Source organism: Dipodomys merriami, unplaced genomic scaffold (genome assembly GCF_024711535.1).
Source record: "Dipodomys merriami isolate MVZ:Mamm:240054 unplaced genomic scaffold, mDipMer1.0.p SCAF_57, whole genome shotgun sequence".
NCBI lineage: Eukaryota > Metazoa > Chordata > Mammalia > Rodentia > Heteromyidae > Dipodomys > Dipodomys merriami.
The window spans coordinates 5,335,782-5,349,832 of record NW_027206146.1 but is presented as its reverse complement, the minus strand read 5'-3'; the positions used below and the strand labels follow the sequence as shown (position 1 = coordinate 5,349,832).

Genomic DNA, 14,051 nt, shown 5'->3' with positions numbered 1-14,051 from the left:
TGTGTGCTCCTGTGTCTGTGTATACACACACAGTCCTGTTCTATTGCTTTGACCATGCTAAGCAAGTACTCTCACCATGAGCTGTAGTCCAGCCTCTTCTGCCCAAGTGGAAATTTGGCAAGCTCCACAGTGAAGTATATACTAGATCCAGGCATGATAGCTCAGACCTCTAATCTTAGCTACTTAGGAGGCTAAGATCTGAGGATTACGGTTCGAAGCCAGCTCAGAAAGGAAAGTTCCTGTGAGACTCATCTCTGGTAAGCTACTCAGAAAAAGCTGGAAGTGCTGCTGTGGCTCAAGCAGTAGAGCTGTAGTCTTGAGCACAAAGAGACTCAGCAATAGCACCCAGGCCCTGAGTTCAAGCCCCAGGACCAGCAAAAAAATAAAATCACTAACAACACTAAAAAGCTGGAGGGGCTGGGAAGGTGGCTCAGTGGTAGAGCGCTTGCCTTGCATGCTCGAGGCCCTGGGTTCGATTCCTCAGCACCACATAAGCAAAAAGAAAAAAGCCAGAAGTGGCGCTGTGGCTCAAGTGGTAGAGCACTAGCCTTGAGTTGAAGAGCTGAGGGACAGCGCCCAGGCCCAGAGTTCAGGCCCCACGACCGGACCCAAAAAAATAAAAATAAATAAATAAAAAGCTGGAAGCAGTGTTGTGGCTCTAGTGGTAGAACACAAGTCTTTAGCTGAAAAGCTCAGGGACAGTGTTCAGGCTTTCAGTTCAAGCCCCAGGACTAGCACACACACACACACAATGGAGCTGTGGCTCAAATGGTAGAGTACCAGCCTTGAGGAGGGAAAAGCTAAGAGCATGGAGGCTCTGAGTTCAAGTGGCAATACTGTCACAAAAACAAAAATACTAGGCCTGGGTTGGAGGTGTGCTTAAGGAAGACATAGCTCCTGTATAGCAGGCCGAGTTCAAACCCCAGAACTACCAAAAGTAAACCGTGGCCCTGGATCTTCACTGTCCTATGGTAACACTGGTTCATGCCTGCTTTCAAGAGACAGTTGATCTTTACAAGCTGTTAAGTCTGGTACCAAAGGCAACAAAAACTGGCACTTGAGTTTTATTGAGCCAATCTGTCAAACTCATAAAATGGCAGCAGTTCCTGGAATGCATCTGATAAGACTGCATAGGAGTCGGGCACCGGTTGCTCTTCCTTGTAATCCTAGCTACTCCGGAGGCTGAGGTCTGAGGATCATGGTTCAAAGCCAGCCGGAGCATGAGACTTACCTCCAATGAACCACCAGAAAACTGGAAGTGGCGATGTGGCTCAAGTGGTAGAGCACTTGCCTTGAGATCAGGGACAGCACCAAGGCCCAGAGTTCAAGCCCCACAACGGACAAAAAAAAATAGTAAGGATGTGGCTTCTGTCCTTAAGCTTGAGTCACCCAGCAGCAGTCATTGGTATTTGAGAACTTTGGCTTAGAGGTCTCAGGTGTGACCATTCCTGACCTTTATCTAAGGTACCAGAAAATAAAACCTGCCAGGTGCTGGTGACTCATGCCTATAGTCCTAGCAACTCAGGAGGCTGAGATCTGAGGATGGAGGTTCTAAACCAGCCTGGGCAAAAAAGTTCCCATGAGACTCCTGTCTCCACTGAACCACTCAAAAACTGGACAAGTGGTACTGTGGCTCAAGTGGTAGAGCACCTAGCCTTGAGAGCACAAAAGGCTCAGAGACAGCACCCAGGCCCTGAGTTCAAGCCCCACAATCAACCAAAAAATAAAAATAAAACTTACAGCCGGGCGCTGGTGGCTCACGCCTGTAATCCTAGCTACTCAGGAGGCTGAGATCTGAGGATCGCGGTTCAAAGCCAGCCCAGGCAGGAGAGACCGTGAGACTTCTATCTCCAATAAACCACCAGAAAACCGGAAGTGGCACTGTAGCTCAAGTGGTAGAGCGCTCGCCTTGAGCTGAAGAGCTGAGGGACAGTGCCCAGGCCCAGAGTTCAAGCCCCATGACCGACAAAAATAAATAAATAAATAAATAAAATAAAACTTACAATTTAAATTTCCCTTTCTGAAATAAGTAGAATAATGGCTTTCCATTTCTTTCTTTTTTTTTTTTTTTTTTTTGGGGGGGGGGTCTGTTGTAGGCCGTAAACTCTGGGCCTGGGAGCTGTCCCTCAACTCTTCAGCTCAAGGCTACCACTCTACCACTTGCGCCACAGTGCCACTTCTGGTTCTCTGGTGGTTTATTGGAGATAAGAATCTCACAGACTTTCCTGCCCAGGCTGGCTTTGAACCGTGATTCTCAGATCTCAGCCTCCTGAGTAGCTAGAATTACAGGCATGAGCGACCAGCACCTGGTTCCATTTTGTTTTGTTTCGTTCTGGGCCTGGGTATTGTCCCTGAGCTCTTAACAGCTCAAAGGTAGTACTCTACCACTTTGAACCACAGCACTACTTCGAGTTTAATTGGAGATAAGAGTCTCACAGACTTTACTGCCCAGGCTGGCTTTGAATCCCTCAATCCTCAGATCTCAGCCTCCTGAGTAGCTAGGATTACCTACGCCTGGCTGCACACTCTCTTTCTGATTGTATAAATGGGCTCCTCAGCTAGCTTTGTGTTTTGTTTTGTTTTTTGACAATCCTGAGCTAGAACTCGGGGCCTAGGCACTGTCCCTGAGCTTCTATTTTTGCGCAAAGCTAGCACTCTACCACTTAAGCTACAGCTTTTTCTGTGTATGTGGTACTGAGGAATCAAACACAGTGCTTCATGAATGCTAGGCAAGCACTCTACCACTAAGCCACATTCCCAGTCCCAGCTTTGTGATTTTTTTTTTTTTTTGGGTCCAGTTGTGGGGCCTGAACTCTGGCCCTGAGTGCTGCCCCTCAGCTCTTCAGCTCTACTACTTGAGCCACAGCGCCACTTTTTCTTTTTGCTTATGTGGTGCTGAGGAATCGAACCCAGGACCTCAGGCATGCAAGGCAAGCGCTCTACCACTGAGCCAACTTCCCAGCCCCCAGCTTTGTGATTTTTGCAGCTATTAGTGTTCGAACTGGGAGCCTAACAAGGGCAATCCTCTAGCTTTCTTGCTTATAGGTGATGCTCTACCACTTGAGCCAAGATTTTTTTCTGCCATTTGGCATTGAACTGTGTGATCTTCTGCATCATAAATTCCTGAGTAATTGAGATTGACCATCTGCTTTTCTTTTTTTTTTTTTTTTTTTTTTGGGTCCGGTCATGGGGCCTGAACTCTGGGCCTGGGCACTATCCCTCAGCTCTTCAGCTCAAGGCTAGCGCTCTACCACTTGAGCCACAGTGCCACTTCCGGCTGTTTTCTTTTTGCTTATGTGGTGCTGAGGAATCGAACCCAGGGCCTTGAGCATGCAAGGCAAGCGCTCTACCACTGAGCCACCTTCCCAGCCCCCCCCCATCTGCTTTTCTTAATTGGGTAAAAAAAAAAATGGTTTTTTTGCCCAGTTTGATTGTAATCATTAGGAGTGGCAGTGAGATTAAACTCCTGGTAATGCCCACCACTATCTACCAAGGTTGGCTTTCAACCATAATCTCAGGATTGTTGCCTCTGCCCTTCTATTTCCCTGCAACATTTTTGGGGCTGGGAGATACAGTGTGAGTGCTACAGTGCCTATCTAAGTGAATGTGAAACCTTGAGTTCAAATCCCAATACTGCCAAAAGGAAAACTTTTGGTTTCTCTTTTTTTTTGGTGGGGGTGGGGGGTCGGTCATGGGGCTTTTGCTCTGGGCTTGGGCACTGTCCCTGTGCTCTTCAGCTCAAGGCGAGTGCTCTACCGCTTGAGCCACAGCGCCACTTCTGGTTTTCTAGTGGTTTATTGGAGTTAAGAGTTCCACAGACTTTGCTGCCTGGGCTGGCTTTGAACCGCAATCCTCAGATCTCAGACTCTTGAGTAGCTAGGATTACAGGGATGAGCCACCGGCACCCAGCTTTTTGGTCTCTCTTTCTTCCCGGCAGTGATGCTGTGTTCTAAAGATCATTTCCCTGTTCCTCCTGTGTGAACCTGGGAGCGATGACTCCCAGGATGACACCAAGGTGACACCAGGGTCTTAATTAAATGTCTGCAAGTTAAAGGAAATTGACTACTGATCTGTTGTGGGTGAATTTGGCCAGCCAGATGATAATTATAGTTTCTTATATTTTGCGTAATAGACCCCAGGGTGCTGACACAAGAAGATTAAGAGTTGCAAAACAGAGTTAAGAACTGGTAGTTCAGCCGGGTGCTGGTGGTTCAGGCCTGTAATCCTAGCAACTCAGGAGGCTGAAATCTGAGGATCTTGGTTCAAAGCCAGCCCAGGCAGGAAAGACCATGAGACTCTTATCTCCAATAAACCAACAGAAAACCGAAAGTGGTGTTGTTACTCAAATGGTAGAGTACTGGCCTTGAACTGAAAAGCTCAAGGACAGGGTCCAGGCCCAGAGTTCAAGACCCATGACTGAGAGGTTGGGGGGAGAGAAAGAAACAAAAAGAAAAGAAAAAGTAAAAAAGGACCCGGGCTGTCAGATCTGTTACACCTTTTTTAGAAATTAGGAAAAGTGGGGCTGGGAAGATGGCTCAGTGATAGAGCGCTTGCCTTACATGCCTGAGGCCCTGGGTTCGATTCCTCAGCACCACATAAGCAAAAGGAAAAAAGCTGGAAGTGGCGCTGTGGCTCAAGTGGTAGAGTGCTAGCATTGAGCTGAAGAGCTGAGGGACAGCGCCCAGGCCCAGAGTTCAGGCCCTACCACCGGACCCCCCCCCCCCAAAAAAAAAAAAAAAGAAAAAAGAAAAAAATTAGGAAAAGTCAAGCCCTTAACTGGAAGCATTGTTACAGCAGACCCTCTATAAATATTAGTAATTATTATTATTTTTTGTTGGTTGTGGGGTCTGAACTGTTGACCTGGGCTATCCCTCAGGTCTTCAGCTCAATGTGAGCACTCTACCACTTGAGCTACAGTGTCCCTTCCGGCTTTTTCTGCTTATGAGGTGCTGAGGAATCCAACCCAGGACCTCCAGCATGCAAGTCAAGCACTCTACCACTGAGCCACCTTCCCAGCCTTTAATAATTATTTCTTTTTTTTTTGTGTGTGTGTGTGGGGTCCGGTTGTGGGGCCTGAACTCTGGGCCTGGGCGCTGTCCCTCAGCTCTTCAGCTCAAGACTAGGGCTCTACCACTTGAGCCACAGCGCCACTTCTAGCTTTTTCTGTTTATGTTGTGCTGAGGATTCAAACCTAGGGCTTCATGCATGCAAGGCAAGCACTCTTCCACAGAGCCACCTTCCCAGCCCTTAATAATTATTTCAATCATTTTTGGTATTTCTTCTTCCTTTCTCCTAAGGCTGTGATTAACCTCCTTCCCCAACGTTAGTAGAGCCGTACTCTCCGCCCTTTGGACTTGTTTTGTTTTTTTAAGATAAGCCTCACTGCGCCCAGTGGCCTTCCTCTAACTGATAAATAGTAATCTGTAACTTTGCTGTTAATGCTTCTGTCTTCAGCGGACAGCGCCAAGTCCCGTCGTTCTCACTCGGGTGGATGGAGTTGATAAACAAGACAACCACGCCCACAGCAGGCGGGACCAAGTAGCGTGTTTATCCAATGGGACACTGGACCCCAATTTCGTCCCTTTGCTTTCAGCCAATGAGAAGCGTCTATGGAGTCCTAGGGGGCGTGGCCTTTCGCGTCCAAGTACCCTCCCACCATGGCGCTGCGCTGGGGCATCGTGTCAGCCGGCCTCATCGCCAGCGATTTCACCACCGTGCTGGGCACGCTTCCTCGCTCCGACCACCAGGTCCGCCATCCAAGCCCTTGTCTCCTGGGGGGGAGCCCGAGGTCGGGGCGACCTCCAGGGACTGATGAGGGAGGAGAGGAGGAGAGGACCCCTAAGGTTTCCCTGCCGGCTTCTCTACCTCTGTCTTGTGAGATCTGGGGCCTTAAAAGTTGGGAGGGTCAGGGGGGCGCTGGTGGTTCATTCTGTAATCCCAGCTACTCAGGAGGATGAGATCTGAAGAAAGTCCCTGAGACTTTTATCTCTAACCAACAAAAAGCTGGAAGTGGAGCTGTGGCACAAGTGGTAGAACCCCAGCCTTGAGAAAGAAAGAAAGAAAGAAAGAAAGAAAGAGAGAGTAAGAAAGAAAGAAAGAAAGAAAGAAAGAAAGAAAGAAAGAAAGAAAGAAAGAGAGAGAAGAAAGAAAGAGAGAAAGAGAGAAGAAAGAAAGAGAAGAAAAGAAAGGTAAGGGACAGTGCGAAAGAAAGAAAGAAAGAAAGAAAGAAAAGAAAGGTAAGGGACAGTGCCAAAGAAAGAAAGAAAGAAGCCGGGCGCTGGTGGCTCACGCCTGTAATCCTAGCTTACTCAGGAGGCTGAGATCTGAGGATCGAGGTTCAAAGCCAGCCCGGGCAGGAAAGTCCGTGAGACTCTTATCTCCAATAAACCACCTGAAAACTGGAAGTGGTGCTGTGGCTTAAGGGGGTAGAGCACTTGCCTTGAGCTGAAGAGTGCAGGGACAGTGCCCAAGCCCAGAGTTCAAGCCCCACGACCGACCAAAAAAAAAAAAAAAAAAAAGAAAGAAAGAAAGAAAGAAAGAAAGGAAGGAAGGAAGGAAGGAAGAAGCAAGCAAGCTAAGGGACAGTGCCCAGGCCCTGAGTTCAAACCCCAGGAACAGCACACAAAACATAAATTGATCAGGGGAGGGTCTTGGTTTAAGTGCTAAGGTGACAAGAAAAACCATCCTAGAGAGCTTAGGGGATTTAGGCCATCTTTCCCAGGCCACTCCCCTGAGCCAAGTATCCAGGGGAAACGTCCCCCATAGCTGCACCCTCTCACCTTGAAGGTCCTCACTCCTGGGCCTCCCCTCTCACCTGCCTCCCACCCATTTGTCTTCTGCACCTGCCCGAGCTTCTGAGTCTGACCCTGGTTTCCCTCCAGGTGGTGGCAGTGGCCGCGCGTGATCTGAGCCGGGCAAAGGAGTTTGCCAGAAAACACGACATCCCCAAAGCCTACGGCTCCTATGCGGAACTGGCCAAGGACCCCAACGTGGGTGAGCGGGGAACTCATATGTACGCTGAGCAGACCTCAAGAGAGGCCTTAGATTTTCCATTGCCAGGATTACAAGTATGAACTGTCATACCTGTCTGAAGTAATAACATTAGCTTAGTCTTTCCACTCTTTTTCTTTTTGGCAAAGGGTCTCACTATATAGTAATCAAGTTGGCTTTGACTGGTTCTCTTCCTGTGAAAGTCTAGGGATGCTGGAGCAAGACCCCTAATGACTTGGGTCCTGTGCAGGGTCTTTGGTGGAGAGGGCTGCTGACCTCCAGACTTCCTTCCATTCTAGAGGTAGTCTACGTTGGTACTCAGCACCCCCAGCACAAGGATACTGTGCTACTTTGCCTGGCAGCCGGCAAGGCTGTCCTGTGTGAGAAGCCCATGGGTGTGACTGCGGCAGAAGTCCGGGAGATGGTTGCCGAGGCTCGATCCCGAGGCCTCTTCCTTATGGAGGTGAGGTTGGAAGGCCCTACTTAATGCCTAGCACAACACTGCTTGCCATTACTAAAGATTATTGCCACTGATCATTTCTTTGGAGGAATGCAGGAATTTGCCAATGGTTAAGATAGCTGCAGACACCAAGCCAGGTCAGCATGTTTGACCGGATGTAGCCTAATCTCCTTGGCAGCATGTATTGAAAGTTGGGCCCCAAATCCCTTCCTCTCCACTTGGAGCAGACCATTGGCTTCAGGATGAATTGTTTGGCAAGGAAAAAGCTTTGGAAAGTTGGCGAACCTAAGAAGACAGGGACAATTGCCAACAAGACCTAAGGGTTTTGGGCTGGGAAGTTGGCTCAGTGGTTAGAGCGCATGCCTTGCATGCCTGAGGCCCTGGGTTCAATTCCTCAGCACCACATAAACAAAAAGAAAAAAAGCCAGAAGTGGCGCTGTGGCTCAAGTGGTAGAGCACTAGCCTTGAGCTGAAGAGTTGAGGGACAGCGCTCAGGCCCAGAGTTCAGGCCCCACAATCGGACCCCCCCCCAAAAAAAAAAAAGACCTAAGGGTTTCAGGAAAAAAGACTTAAAAAAAATAAATGTTGGGGCTGGGAAGGTGGCTCAGTGGTAGAGCACTTGCCTTGCATGCCTGAGGCCCTGGGTCTGATTCCTCAGCACCACATAAGAAAAAAGCCGGAAGTGGCGCTGTGGCTCAAGTGGTAGAGCACTAGCCTTGAGCTGAAGAGTTGAGGGACAGCGCTCAGGCCCAGAGTTCAGGCCCCATGACCGGACCAAAAAAAAATAAAAAATAAAAAATAAATGTTAGTACTGGAGTTTGAACTCAGGGTTCAAATGGGACCTACCAGGCTCTGGAAGAAAGGAGGACCCCTTTTGGAGTTTGGGGAGTAGTGAGTACCCCACCAAGACTTGGACCCCAGTTGGGCACTGGTTGCTCATATCTGGAATCCTGGCGGCTCAAGAGGCTGAGATCTGAGGTTCATGGTTCCAAGCCAGCCTGGACAGCAAGGTCCACAAGTCTCTTTTCTCCAATGAACTCCTAAACAAGCCAGAAGTGGAACTGTGGTTCAAGCGCTAGCTAGCCTTAAGCAAAAGTAGTAGCTCAGGGGTAGTCTCTAGGCCCTGAGTTCAAGCCTCAGGACTGCCATGTATGCATGTGCACATGCACGCACGTGCATGCGTGCATGCTCACACACACACACACACACACACACACACACACACACACACACAAGACTGAGACCCTAGCGAGGTGGACTGCTTAATTAATCTGAGTCTTTTTTGTTGGTTGTGGGGCTTGAACTCTGGGCCTGGGCACTGTCTCTCAGCTCTTCAGCTCAAGGCTAGTGCTCTACCATTTGAGTCACAGCACCACTCTCAGTTTTCTGAGTGGTTTATTGGAGATAAGAATCTCTTGTGGCTCAGTGGTAGATCGTTTGCCTTGCATGCCTGAGGCCCTGGGTTTGATTCCTCAGCACCACAAAAGGAAAAAGCCGGAGCCGGGCGCTGGTGGCTCACGCCTGTAATCCTAGCTACTCAGGAGGCTGAGATCTGAGGATCGCGGTTCAAAGCAAGCCCGGGCAAGAAAGACCATGAGACTCCTATCTCCAATAAACCACCAGAAAACCGGAAGTGGCGCTGTAGCTCAAGTGGTAGAGCGCTCGCCTTGAGCTGAAGAGCTGAGGGACAGCGCCCAGGCCCAGAGTTCAGGCCCCACGAACGGACCAAAAAAAAAAAAAAGAAGAATCTCATGGACTTTCCTGCTCAAGCTAGCTTTGAATCATGATCCTCAGATCTCAGACTCCTGAGTAGCTAGGATGACAGGTGTGAGCCACCAGTGCCCAGCTCATCTGAGTCTTTTTTTTTTTGCTGGTCGTGGGGCCTGAACTCTGGGCCTGGGCACTGTCCCTCAGGTCTTCAGCTCCAGGCTAGCACTCTACCACTTGAGCCACAGTGCCACTTCCGGCTTTTTCTGATTATGTGGTGCTGAGGAATTGAACCCAGGGCCTCATGCATACAAGGCAAGCACTCTACCACTGAGCCACCTTCCCAGACTCATCTGAGTCTTGACCCTTTCCCTGTCCTTTCTTCTTCCCTCTATGGTCTGCAGGCCATTTGGACCCGATTCTTTCCTGCTGTGGATGCTCTGAAGTCTGCTTTGGCCCAGGGAATTGTGGGAGACCTTCGAGTGGCTCGGGCAGAATTTGGGTTTAATCTAACCCATGTACCTCGGGCCATAGATGCAGCCCAGGCTGGTGGCAGCCTGCTGGACCTGGGTATCTACTGTGTCCAGTTTATCTCCATGGTCTTCAATGGGCAGAAGCCTGAGAAGATTTCAGCTGTGGGACGGTTGTATGAGACAGGTACCATTGGTACTGGACTATTTGATGGAGGGAATGTAGACATGAACTTCTCTTTGAGATTCCCAAGGCAGAAACAATTCTCCCCCCCTCCCATCTAAAAACATCAGATTAGTAGGTATTTTCTTTTTTCTTTTTTCTTTTTTTTTTTTGGTCGGCCGTGGGGCTTGAACTCTGGGCCTGGGCTCTGTCCTTCAGCTCTTCAGCTCAAGGCGAGCACTCTACCACTTGAGCTACAGCGCCACTTCCGGTTTTCTGGTGGTTTATTGGAGATAGGAGTCTCACGGTCTCTCCTGCCTGGGCTGGCTTTGAACCTCGATCCTCAGATCTCAGCCTCCTGAGTAGCTAGGATTACAGGCATGAGCCACCAGTGCCCGGCTCTCTTTTTTTTTTTTTTTTAACTGTATTTTTTTTTTTTTTTGTCTTTTCTTTTTTGGTACTGGGGATCGAACCCAGGATGTTGCACTTGCTAGGCAAGCGCTTTGCCACTGAGCTACATCCCAGCCCAAGATTAGTAGGTATTTTCAAAAGCCTTTCTCATGGTGTTTTTTTTTGTCAGTCATAGGGCTTGAACTCTGAGCCTGCGCTCTACTACTTGAGCCACAGCACCACTTCTGGTTTTTTGATGGTTAATTGGAGATACGAGTCTAATGGACTTTCCTGCTCAGGCTGGCTTTGAACTGCAATCCTCAGATCTCAGCCTCCTGAGTGGCTAAGATTACAGGCGTGAGCCATCAGTGCCCAGCAATTGTGGCCTTTTATTCTTTTTCATTTCCACTTAAGAGGTGTAGTTTCCAGCCCAAAGTTCCACAGGTAAGATTTGAGGCCTGGATGGCATACCCTTAGCAAGCCAACCCTGCCCTATTGGCGACTTCCTTCCACTTAGGTGTGGATGACACTGTCAGTGTGCTGCTTCAGTACCCAGGAGGGGTCCACGCTAGCTTCACCTGTAGCATCACTGCTGAGCTCTCCAACACAGCATCCGTGAGCGGGACCAAGGGCATGGCTCAGGTGAGGCACCACAGGTAATATTGTGGGGCATCGTGGAGGAAGATCAATCAGAGAGTGATTATGGCTACTGGAGTTGGATATGAGCTGAAGCTGTCAGTTTTCAACCCATGGCTATAGATTCTATGTTTGTTTGTTTGTTTTATGGGGGGGGTCCAGTCGTGGGGGCTGAACTCTGGGCCTGGGCGCTGTCCCTCAGCTCTTCATCTCAAGGCTAGTGTGTTCTACCACTTGAGCCACAGCACCACTCCCGGCTTTTTCTGCTTATGTGGTGCTGAGGAATTGAACCCAGGGCCTCATGCATGCGAGGCAAGCACTCTACTACTGAGCCACCTTCCCAGCCCAGATTCTGTTTTTGACAGCTGTGATGTTCATACTTGGGAGGGGGGATTGCCTGAGCATTAATGTATTGGTAGATCAAGTATCCTTAGGCCTGAGAATAAACTGCTGTGTCTGTGTATGCATGTGCATGCCAGTCCTGAGGCTTGAACTCGACTAGGGTGAAGCTTTTGCATTCAAGGCTGGCGCTCTACCACCTGAGCCACAGCTCCACTTCTTGCTTTTTTGGTAGCTTATTGGAGATAAGAGTCTGTGAGGGGGCTGGGAAGGTGGCTCAGTGGTAGAGCACTTGCCTTGCATGCATGAGGCCCTGGGTTCGATTCCTCAGCACCACATAAGCAAAAAGAAAAAAGCCGGAAGTGGTGCTGTGGCTTAAGTGGTAGAGTGCTAGCCTTGAGCTGAAGAGCTCAGAGACAGCGCCCAGGCCCAGAGTTCAGGCCCCATGACTGGACCCCCAAAAAAAAAAAAAAAAGAGTCTGTGACTTTCCTGCCTGGGCAGGTTTCAAACCATGATCCTTAGATCTGAGTGTCTTGAGTCGCTAGGATTACAGGCATGAGCCCCTGGCACAAGGCAGCAGAGCTATGTCTTAATCCTTCCAGATTCAGAAAAGCTGGTGCCCAACAGAGCTGGTGTTGAATGGTGTGCGTAAGGAGTTCCCACTGCCAGAGGTCCCAAACAAGGTGTACAACTTTATAAATGGGACAGGCATGACTTATGAGGCGGAACATATCCGAGAGTGTCTGCGCAAGGGTAAGGATCTGGTGGATATCATTGGAGGGCGGGAAGAGCAAGCATAGCCAGATGACGTTGGGTCCCACCCAAGTCCCCTAAATACTCCCAGTTCCCCTAGCTATGTAGAACTACATCTCCCACAATGCCACAGGACAACCATCTACCTAAACCCTAGTGTATGCCTATGCCACGGGGCTCTGGGAATCCAGAATCCCACAGTTCTTTTGGTCTCAATGTATGGTTAGGAGCATTCCCTAATCTCTCTCTCCCCTCCCACTCTCTGTCTCTGTTTCTTTTTTTTTTTTTTTTTTTTTGTCGGTTGTGGGGCTTGAACTCTGGGCTTGGGCGCTGTCCCACAGTTCTTCCGCTCAAGGCCAGCGCTCTACTGCTTGAGCCACAGCACCACTTCCCGTTTTCTGAGTGGTTTATTGGAGATAAGAGTTTCATGGACTTTCCTGCTTGGGCTGGCTTTGAATTGCAATCCTCAGTTCTCAGCCTCCTGAGTAGCTAGGATTACAGGCATGAGCCACCAGGGCTAGCTTCTGTTTTTTTCTTCTCAGTCCTCTTGCTCTCTCTTTCCTGCCTCTAGGTCTGAAGGAAAGTCCTGTGATTCCTCTAGCAGAAAGTGAGCTGCTGGCTGACATCCTTGAAGAGGTGAGAAAGGCCATTGGAATCACTTTCCCCCAAGACAAATACTGAGACATGCCCTCCATAAATAAAAACATGGTTTCTGTAGAGATTGTCTATGTTGGTGGTGTTTGGGGAGGAGCTTACTTTTTTTCAAATGATGTTGGAAGAGAAGAGAGGGGTGAGGACAACCCTCCTGCAGACACCTGCAGGAGACAAAGGACTGCAAAGCCTTGAGTTCAAGCCATTTACTGACATACACACACAAAATAGACCCCTTCTCAACATGTAGTTGTGTGCAGTTGTGTGCAGTTGCTATAATAGGAAGCCTAAAATAAGTGGATCAGTGTCCAGGCACTCAATACAGGTAGGAAGTGAGACCCTGGTACACATTAGAGCCCTGCATGCTGATCTAAGGCTTGATTTTATTGTATTTTTTAAAGGTTGTGCAAAACTTGTATTTACAAAAATGGCACAAAAGTGAATGCAACACAGTCATTGCACATGCATGCTTCATTCACATCTTCCACCATGAAAGGGTTGTAATGTAAGGCTTGATTTTAACATCAGTACTGACAAAAGCAAGGAAGCAAGCCAACAAAAGCCAAACAGGAAACACAATTTCTTTCCTTGGCTTGCTTTCTTCTTCACTGAGAAACTTTCTTCTCTCAAATCATAAATTGTTGGAAATTCTATCCATACAAATGAAACATTTCAGCTGGGCGCTGGTGGCTCATGCCTGTCATCCTTGCTACTCAGGAGGCTGAGATCTGAGGATCATGGTTGGAATCCAGCCCAGGCAGGATATTCCATGAGACTATTTTTTGGTTGTGGAGCCTAAAGTCTGGGCCTGGGTGGTGTCCCTCAGCTCTTCAGCTCAAAGTTAGCACTCTACCACTTGAGCCACAGCGCCACTTCCGGCTTTTTCTGCTTATGTGGGGCTGAGGAATCGAACCCAGGGCCTCATGCATGCGAGGCAAGCACTCTACCACTGAGCCACCTTCCCAGCTCCATCATGAGACTCTTATCTCCAATAAACTATCCAGAAAAAGTGAGAAGTGGCACTATGGCTCAGGTGATAGGGTGCTGGCCTTGAGAGGCTCAGGGACAGCCCCCAGGCCTTTAGTTCAAGCCCCAAGACTGGAAAAAAAACAAAAACACATATCCTTGTTGCCCTAAGGCTGGAAATCACTTAATACCTCCATTGTTTTCCCACAAAAGCATAGAACATCACATAACAGTACACACACAAACACACACACAGTAATTTCAGTAAACTTCCCATTTTATGTGTACCGCTGAATGAATTTTACACATTTGTACACCCAAACCACCATAGTTTAAGACTTTCCTTCCCCAGGCTGGCGTTAAACTGCAATCCTCTTTTCTCAGCCTCTTGAGTAGGTAAGCTTATTGAGTAGCTAGCCATAGGTACCCACCTTCCCCCACAACCTTCAGTTTTCTTTTTGAGGCAAGGGCTTGCTGGGTTGTCCATGCTGGATGAAAACTCACTATATAGCCCACGTTAGTCTG

General features: G+C 48.7%; 1 protein-coding gene across 2 annotated transcripts; it reads left to right on the top strand.

Annotated features, from left to right (window-relative positions):
- The first annotated feature begins 5,640 nt into the window (after positions 1-5,640).
- On the top strand, positions 5,641-12,628 carry Dhdh (dihydrodiol dehydrogenase). 2 transcript variants are annotated; one of them, XM_070001015.1, is made up of 7 exons: positions 5,641-5,747; positions 6,882-6,993; positions 7,290-7,453; positions 9,562-9,814; positions 10,698-10,822; positions 11,759-11,909; positions 12,481-12,628. In XM_070001015.1, exons 1-7 carry the CDS (start codon positions 5,658-5,660, stop codon positions 12,588-12,590), a joined length of 1,005 nt encoding a protein of 334 aa, XP_069857116.1. In that variant the 5' UTR covers positions 5,641-5,657; the 3' UTR covers positions 12,591-12,628. The 2 variants fall into 2 exon arrangements, with proteins under 2 accessions (XP_069857116.1, XP_069857117.1); XM_070001016.1 differs by lacking the exon at positions 5,641-5,747 and adding an exon at positions 5,756-5,874.
- Positions 12,629-14,051: the final 1,423 nt, after the last annotated feature.

Excerpts from the sequence above, each read along its gene's own strand:
- Dhdh (XM_070001015.1), top strand. The coding sequence starts at position 5,658 with ATGGCGCTGCGCTGGGGCATCGTGTCAGCCGGCCTCATCGCCAGCGAT. Across the intron at positions 7,454-9,561 it reads GAGGCCTCTTCCTTATGGAG|GCCATTTGGACCCGATTCTT; the intron begins GTGAGGTTGGAA and ends TATGGTCTGCAG. Across the intron at positions 10,823-11,758 it reads GGACCAAGGGCATGGCTCAG|ATTCAGAAAAGCTGGTGCCC; the intron begins GTGAGGCACCAC and ends TAATCCTTCCAG.